Genomic DNA, 9,010 nt, shown 5'->3' on the forward strand with positions numbered 1-9,010 from the left:
TCTCATTCATGAAAGAAGAGTTAAGCGAAATTACTATATAAATGGAATTCTCTGTCATGCCAAATTAAACTTTATTTTCTATACATTTGTATTCATTTATATGTGTGTATAGATAGGTAATTTTGATAACACTTTATGCATCCCTTCACTGAAATAAACCTATTATTTAAAAATCCTCATAAAGAATAGAAATCATGACAAAAACAAAAGAGAAAATAGTGCTGAGTTCGTAGTGCTTATTTGCATTTAACTGTTTTACAGCTGCCTTCTCAAAATATAAGCAAGAGAAGTGAATAACTTAAGTTTTTGCTGTCTGGGGACCTGATAAGAGATGAAGGGGAGATGCTAAGTCCACTGAACACCCAACAGGAATAATGATAAAGCTGTCTTTCTAAATAACATGCCTGTACCTGTCAGTAACTAGTTTTGAGTTTTTCACTGCTTTGTTTATATTAGTGCTCCCTCACCCTCCTGGGTGTCTCCAGAGTTAAACAAGCAGGTTTTTACCTCCAACTTAATCCTTTAAAAATATAGACCAAACTTTAAGGTTCTGACAATTTTCAACCATATTTATTTATTGCAGAAAAATAATATACAAAGATATTTACAAAACAATCATAAAAATATGAATGCATTTAGACACCGGATCTATTTGCATTTTACCATGGGTCATCAATAAATAAATAGAATGTTGTTTTTGTATTTTAAGTTTTTTTTTTTCCCTCAGAGGAAGAATGAAAAAAGGAATGCACTGACTGTGATTTTGCAAGTCAGTTTGATCCCAGTATTTTTATTTCTAAAGGTGTTCTTAAAATTCCTCTGATTGTTACCATTTTAAAATGGAGAAAGTCCATAATGATGCCTTTCCTTTCAGTGGCTGATTGGCACGACCTCTTGAGAATGCATGCATGAAAAAATAAAAATAAAAACATTCTTCGTCAAAAAAAAAAAAAGGAACACAAACAAACTGTTCAGACTTCTATCAGAATGTAGAGGTGTGAGGATGGTGCCGCTTCCCGTCCGGGAATCACTGTCCACGGGCCTGTCTCGCTTTCTCTTTTAAAAGTGCGCCCCACGCCCTGTTTCTTTGAATTTGGATTCTGCTCTTCTAATTTCCAAGAAAACCTTTGGCATATATATTTAATTTTAATTATCCAGCTCCAGAGTCTCTAGACTGTCCATTTTCTCCTTCTCTGGAAGCAATGACATCTGCAAAAACCCAGAGGGGGGAAAGTTGGTTATTGTTTAGGTCTCTGTGGCTGTTTTCTAAGACTAGTGAGCACTGTTCTTATCACCACCACGGAGAAATTACGCTGAACAACCTGGAAGGATTTCAGCCCAAGGGCAAGAGGAAGTGGGTGGGCGGAATGGAGGAGGAGGTGGAATTTGGAAACATTTGTTTTAAGGAGAACGAAAACTTGAAGCCAAAAGAAAGGGAGGCGTTGGCAAGACTGTCCGTATCCATGACCCTCGACTCTTTCTCAGTCTTCCCTCCTGTCTGTCACGCGCACTCACGCACACGCACACCCCTCACAAGGGCGCATCCCTCTCTCCTTAGCGGGGACTAAGCTGCCTTCCAGGGACGCTCGGGAGATGAGGTGGCGGTGCCAGGTGGGGTGGGAAGGCTGAGAGGGGAGTAGGAGACGGGGAGGAAGGCGAGGCGGACAGGGAGCCGCGGCCCGGCCGTCAGTCGGTCTGCCACCTGAGCGGCGAAGGGGCGCAGAGGCGCCGGGTCCTTACCTAGGTCTCCGGCCCTGCCGAGGGGGTGGGGAGCTCCGCCTGCTAGTGGGACGCGGACATGGACCAGGCCCCCTCCATCCTCCAGACCGAGAAGGCGTAACTGAGCCGCTCGTGGGCCACATAGCTGCAGCTTGCCATCTTGGAGTCCAGCTCGTCGCTCTGTAGGACCTGGTAGAGGAAGTCGATATACCTGGCCGCCAACTTGAGGGTCTGGATCTTGCTCAGCTTGTCCGAAGGCAGCGTGGGGATGATCTTCCGCAGCGCGGCGAACGCCTCGTTCAGCGACTGCGTGCGCTGGCGCTCCCGCACGTTAGCCATGACCCGCTGCGTCTGCAGCTCCTCGTAGGATTGCGGACTCCCGCCGCCGCTGCTGCTGCCGCCGCCGCCGCCGGCGCCGCCGCCGCCGCCGCCGCCGCAGCCCGCAGACTTCTTGCCGCGCTTGCCTTGGGCTGGGCTGCCAGGCTCCTCGCCGCCTCCGACGCCCCCGCCCGCGGCCCCACCGGGCCCCGCGCCGCCCCCAGCGCTGCGCCGGCTGCTGCGCCGCTTGCGCCCCCCGCGCTTGCCGCTCGGCGGCTGCTGCCGGTCCGGCTCCTCCTCGCTGTTGCTCAGGCTGTCTTCGGCCGGCGAGACTGGCGAGCTGGACACGTCCTGCATCATCTCTCGGGCGGCAACGCTCGGCCTCGCAGGCCCGGGGCAGAAGGACGGCCCGGGGAAGAGGAGGAGAGCCTGGCGCCTCAGCCCGCCAGCTTCCCTCGCGCGCGGCGCCGGCCCGGGCGGTGTGGACCGCGGAGGAGGGAGCGGGGAGGAGGGACAGGGAGGATCTCCGCGGGGAGGGCGCGCGGGGGAGGCGGGGAGGGAGGCGGGAGGGGGAGGGGACGGTGTGGATGGCCCCGAGGTCCAAAAAGAAGGCGCCCAACGGCCGCACGCACACCCGGCTCAGCCTCCTGGAAACGCTGCCGGTGCCGGCGAGCCCGCGAGGTGTCTGGGAGTTGGGCGAAAGCTGCAGACTTGGAGGCTCTTATACCTCCGTGCAGGCGGAAAGTTTGGGGGCAGCAGTGTCATTGGCCTGACGTGGGGAGGAGGGACTTTTCGAAGTTTTATAGGAAAGTTTCCGCTTTCCAGCCCCCCTTCTCCGTCCCCACCCCCGTTCCTCGGGGTCTAACAATTCGTCCTCCCAAACCATTCAAAAACGACCTGGCCCGGGCGGCCGGCCCCTCTGCCCGCCTCCTTGCTGCCCTCCCCCTTCCCTCCCCGCCACCCTCTTCCCGCGGGCGCGGGGCGATTTCCTTCCGCGCTGGAGCAAGCGGGCCGCGCCCCCGCACCCGAGCGAAGCCCGGGGAAGCGGCCGGAGGGTACCATTCCCGCCGCCTTGCCGGCCCCTCCCGAAGTGGCTGTGACAGCAGCGGCGGCAACAGCTTCTACGCAGTGGGTGAAATCTCATCTCGCCTCAGTACCCTCTAGGTCCGTGGCGCGATTTGGGACTGCTGGGGCGGGGGGGACTGGCAGGAATACCGGCAACGGCGGAGCCCACCCAATGGTCAGGTAGACGGTCCCCTCGAGTCCCAAGGGCCAAACCACCGTGGATGGTCCTGAGGTCGTGGGCGTTTCTGAAGATGTGGCCGCGCAGGGGACTGCAGAACTGCGCCCCGGCCTATTCTCTCACCCTTCCTCGAGAAGCATCTGGGCCTTCCTGTGCCCGCCACAGTGTCTCGATCTGACGTTTCCCAACACCCAAAGGACTACACCTCCGAAGATGCTAGAAAGAGGCAGACGTTCATTCTCCCGCGGAAGGCAGTCGTGTCCTTGGAGAAGGCAGCAGGGCCGGAGTGGGGCAACGCGGGGTCTTCGCCGCGGCCCTGATTGCCTGTGCTGCTAGCCCAAGGTGGAGTCCCTGTGGCCGTTTCAGCCCCACCCCACTCCCAGATAAGGCCCTGCATTGTGACCTCTAAAGGTCGGCTCTGAGAGAGTGAGACGGGGGCTCAACATTGCCTGGACACGCGGGGCTGATGGTTGCGAGAGACCCCTTCCCCACGCCACTCCCCACTCCTAGGAGGTCCAGTGAGCCTGTTCCGCGCGCCCCAAACGCATTCCAGTCGTTTGGACACTGACACTTTAAGCGTTTCTATCTAATAAGTCACAATGAAGAGCCCCGAAGAGGGTATTAATGCAGATTCTGTCAAGTCGGAAGCAAGAAAAGTTGGCGAGCTTGAAAGGAAGGGACGCTGCCGTGGACGAGAACCCCATCTTTGCAATGTTAGACTTTTTCTTTTTTTTCCTTTTTGGAACGAGTTGGCAGAGAATAACCGTTTCATGTTCATTCTTTAAGTTGCAAAGCAAACCAGAGGTCAAACGCAGTAGTTAGTTTTCGGGGCAGATTTGGGGGTGCGGAAGTTGCGTGCCCTGTGCTCGGGTACCCTGCTCAGGCCGAGGTCCGCTCACGCTCTCCACGGTTTGGACTCTAAGCCGGGAATTAACTCACCTAAACTTCCCTTTCTGGGCCCGACCGAGGGTCGAGGCCCACGGTGTCCGGAGGAGGAGGCGGGAGCTCAGGCGACGCGCGGGCAGGCCACGTGGCTGTGCCCCACTGAGGCTCGCAGCTTCGGTCCCGGGCCCGGAAACCCAGGGGTCTGGAGCGCCTGGGGCCGGTTCAAGGGCTCAGCCTCCCAGGGGAAGTGAGAGCAAGCAGAATCCCTTCCGCGGGGGGCGAACAAGGCTGAGCTTTCATGGAAGGGGCGACCTGCAGGGTTTGTCTATCACTATTCTTACAAATATTCATAGACAATGACCACAGCGTGCCAATTTGCCTGCTTTTTGAGTCGCTGCCATATTTTAAAATGAATGCCTTCTGAAAATGAGATTCTACTTGACCTCCACTTAATCGTTTACAGTCAGGTCTTCTTAAAGCGCCCTCTGATAATTCACTCCTGTGATTGCATCTTCTGCCTATAGGATTTGATCTCTTGGAAGCAGTTAGAGAATAGGCAGAAATAATCTTTTTATCTTTTGTAAATCTGAATCGCAGAGTATTCCACAATTCTTATTTGAACGTCGCTGCAGGATTCTTGAAAAATTTCAACCTTTACCTATGTCTGTGAGTTTTTTTTTAAAGATCAATCTCAAATCTTAATTTTGTTGTTTTTTTTTCCCCTTCAGCTGAATACTCAAAAATAAAGAGATCAAATAATTGGACTCTTTCCTTTGTGGCTATGGGTAAGCAAGACAGGAAAGTGTGGGCAAAGTGTAAAGGAAACCTTACCTGCCCAAGGGGAATTGGAGTTGGGGGTGGGGGTACGAGGATGGAAATCGGGACGGAGACGCTGGAGGAGAAACCGAGTCCACAACAGCGCAGCAGCCATTAGTTAGACCGATTTCCAAAGTCATCAATCTCTAAGACTAGCTCTGTTTAAAGTGAGCCCAGCCCTTCTCTGGGCACTCAACTTCTAGGGGATAAAGAGCTCCCGGCCACTGAATACAGGGATCCCCGGGAGTGAGGCGATGCTATGGATGCAAGAATGCTTAAAACAGGGTTTAAAATGAATGAACTAAGCAGAACCACCCCGGCACGGAATCTTCTTGATGGAGTCACAATGAATGACTTTAGTTATGAGGAAAAAAAATTTCTCTTGTACTCTTCGAAGGAGTGGAAAATGAGGATGAGGGGTTTTGAGTATTTAAAAGTTAGTATTGAAGCAGAAGGTTGTAGCTTGCCAAATAAATTACCTCTCAAAACATCTGAGGCTTGATGCTCCCTACTTTGCAAACTTCAACATTTCCTGGCCTGATTGTCTTATCTGTATTCTACCTAACATTTTATGTAACAAATTTCTTATCCACACTTGCTGGGGCAAGAATAAAGGCAAACTCTCTTTTTAATGTGCTGAAGAGCCAAGTATAATTCTTGATATTTTGTACATGCAATGATAATGGCACCTTCCACAATATTTGGTTTAACATATGAAAGCTTACTTAGTTCTAAAATCCTAATTTCAGGCTCTTTAAAAGGGGTCTTAGGAATTTTCCTTTGGAGCTGAACTCAGCCTGACTTAAAGGACGTTAGTGGAAGACTACCTTCTTTGGGAATACTGGATTCACTGGAATTAAATCATTTCATCTACTTCTAAAATAAATGCCCTAAAAAATTAACTGAAAACAAAACAGCTTTCTTTTGCACTTGGATAATTCAAAACGAGCTTTGTTTTCAAACTGCAAACTTGGCATGTTCACAGTCCTTCCTGAGGAATGTGTGTTGTGTTAAAATATGAAAAAAAGAATACTGTTAGAAATAACAGAGTTAGGAATCTCATACTCAGCATGTGCAAAAAGTATGTACATATCTGTATTCCTACAGTGTGAATAGGCACTGGCATTCTCCTAGCAACGTTTATAAATACTTTTAGAAAAGGAAAAGAAATACATACACTATAGAATGTTAGCAAGCTGGTACATTTTGGAGTTGGGATTTGCACAAAAGGCGAGCACTTGAATTTGTTCCTACTGTTTCTCCTCAGTTTTTGGATGACTTACCACCTGTTTGCTGGCTTAGAGTTCTGTGAAATAATTTCTCTGGATTGCATGAATGAAGCACAGGAACATTCACACAGAAGGGGGCGCAGATTGGAAAAGGCTGCATTTGAGTGCATCTCAGTTGAGATTGTACATGTTAGATTTCATCTTGTTTTGAACACTTCACAGGGATTGCTTAATTTGATATTTAAATGAGAGAATTTTATCGAAGTGGAATATACAATTTTTGTCAGCAGGAGTGACTTGGATAACTCTATGTGAAAGCAGATTCTTTTTCAGTGACACAGATAGCTTTAAGGATGTTTGTACACCTTGCCCTGAAGAGGTCATTCTCTTTCTCTTTTAAAGACAGTTTAATTCATGAATTTAACTGAGTCTACCTTTCTCTTTTTGAATTTCTTTAAGAATGGGGATCTAAAATTATGAAATTTGAAGCTTTCAATCCAGAAATAAAATGAAAAGTATAAAGCACAAGAAATTGAGTTGCCAAGAGCACCTCAAATGAGCAAATCGAATTTGCAAATAAATATTAATCTTTAAAGTATCTGGCATTCTGCAGTAAAAATTAGGATGGGAGTAGGAGACATAATATGCCAAACTTGTAGGGAGAGAAGAATCAGAGTGTGGAAAAGTATAGAGTCTTCAAGAGTCTCCCCCCCCACCCCCTTTATTACCTTATTGGGTATGCATGCTAGAAAGTTTGTGTCCCAGCTTTGCTGCCACTTAACCTTGTTGAAATATGCTCTCACTTATTTCAGAGTTACCGGAATGACTGAAGAAATAATGTAAGAAATACAGTTATTCATAGAGGCTTTTTATCATGGCCACAATTTTACTACATAGTAATCATTTTTTCTCTTCTTTTTAATCATCTGATGATCAAGCAATTTAAATATAAGTTGAATGATTTACATTCTGTGTTTTTCCAGCTAAAGTTCCCTTTCTGATTACTCACAGCTTTCATCTCTCTTCACTTCAAGGGATTTCCTTTTTTCACAAGTGGCTTTTCCTGAAGCCTTAAATCCTATTTCCATTGTTTGGATTGATTCTTCCTGCAAAAACATGTTGTTTTTGCCAGTGACCACAAGAGGACACAATTTCCCAGATAACTTTGTTGAAAAAGGACACAGAAGAGGAAAGCTAACAAAATAGCAACAATACTACACAATCAATGAATGTCATTTGGGGAATGTCTCTTTGATTTATGTTACTTTTATTAATTTTTAAAAACATAAAAATGAGTTGACATTCAGGCTTTAGATTTTTTGGAAGACTTTATCTTTTTTCTTTATTGTAGAGCATACAAGAAAAGCATACATTTAAGAAAATAACATTTTAACGGAAAATATTTATTTTACATTAGCAAATTTTTTTACAAAACAGCATTTTGTTCAAAGGAAAAAAAATTCTTTTTATATTAACAAATTCTGTACAAAACTCTCAGTGACCTGGAATTCTACTTCTTAAATTTTAGAGCCATGTTTGACAATGAAAAACAATTAAAAAAATATACTGCTATTCCAAAATGCCTTTGAAAGTTTGAGTTTTCTGCCTGGGCACTTGGGATGTCTTTACATGAAAAATTACATGGAAATCGTTTTATGGTCTGTCAATTATATAAGAACTAAAATTATTTTTCCAAGATATGGCAAAATAGGATATTTTTAACGTATTGACTCTTAACACGTCCCCAGAATTATGATATACAATGTTTGATTTAAGATCACCTTCCTTTTTCTTACTACTTTTTCTCAAAAAAAGTTTTCAGAGTATTTGATTACTTTATAAATTAAGGTAAATTAAAATAAATTATGTTCTGATATTTATCTGGAAGAATTTTATAGTTCTGGTGGAGTACGATGACAACCAGGCTGGGCTATCCCTGCTTCAGTTAGAACTCAATGCTTTTGCTTTGCATTTGTGTCTCTTTGCAGGTACATTTCTAATTACATTCTCTGAGACCCTGCTGGAGGGACTGAGGAATGGACCAAAAGACCTGGAAAAAGAAGAAGAATAAAAAACAAGAGAGAAGGAACAGAGTAAAAATAAGGAGATTAAGAGAGAAAGAGCAGGGCTTCCCTGGTGGCGCAGTGCTTGAGAATCCGCCTGCCGATGCAGGGGACACGGGTGCGTGCCCCGGTCCGGGAAGATCCCACATGCCGCGGAGCAGCTGGGCCCGTGAGCCATGGCCACTGAGCCTGTGCGTCCGGATCCTGTGCTCCACAATGGGAGAGGCCACAACAGTGAGAGGCCCGCATACCACAAAAAAAAAAAAAAAAAAAAAAAAGAGAAAGAGCAGAGTGTGGAGAGAGGTGAAAGAGGTAGCTGGACCAAGTGAGGAAGACTGATATGGAAAAAGAGAGAATGAGGCTTAGAAGGTAGGGGGAATAAAAGGCTGAAATGACAAGAGAAAGAAAGAAATTAATGCACTTAGTGGGAAACAGAAAAGCAGTGGGATTATTGGCCTCAGTTTCCGCTCAAAGAGACCGTTGCAAGTCGCTGCCTGTCCTTTGGTATAGGCATTTAGTTTTTTTTTTTCTTTATACAGCAGGTTCTTATTAGTTATCTATTTTATACATATTAGTGTATATATGTCAATCCCAAACTCCCAATTCATCCCACTACCACCCCCACCACCGGCTTTCCCCACTTGGTGTCCATATGTTTGTTCTCTACATCTGTGTCTCTATTTCTGCCTTGCAAATCAGTTCATCTGTACCATTTTTCCAGATTCCACATATATGTA

At 46.6% G+C, this 9,010-nt stretch overlaps 1 protein-coding gene across 1 annotated transcript; it reads right to left on the reverse strand.

Annotated features, from left to right (window-relative positions):
* Nucleotides 1–541: 541 nt before the first annotated feature.
* Nucleotides 542–2,532, reverse strand: TWIST1 (twist family bHLH transcription factor 1). The gene is made up of 2 exons (XM_024129688.1): nucleotides 1,741–2,532; nucleotides 542–1,209 (listed from the first exon to the last, which is right to left on the reverse strand). Exon 1 carries the CDS (start codon nucleotides 2,395–2,397, stop codon nucleotides 1,783–1,785), a length of 615 nt encoding a protein of 204 aa, XP_023985456.1. The 5' UTR covers nucleotides 2,398–2,532; the 3' UTR covers nucleotides 542–1,209; nucleotides 1,741–1,782.
* Nucleotides 2,533–9,010: the final 6,478 nt, after the last annotated feature.

Source organism: Physeter macrocephalus, chromosome 5 (assembly GCF_002837175.3).
Source record: "Physeter macrocephalus isolate SW-GA chromosome 5, ASM283717v5, whole genome shotgun sequence".
Lineage (NCBI taxonomy): Eukaryota > Metazoa > Chordata > Mammalia > Artiodactyla > Physeteridae > Physeter > Physeter macrocephalus.

What these genes read in the sequence shown, in the direction of transcription:
- TWIST1 (XM_024129688.1), bottom strand. Translation starts at nt 2,397, where the DNA reads ATGATGCAGGACGTGTCCAGCTCGCCAGTCTCGCCGGCCGAAGACAGC.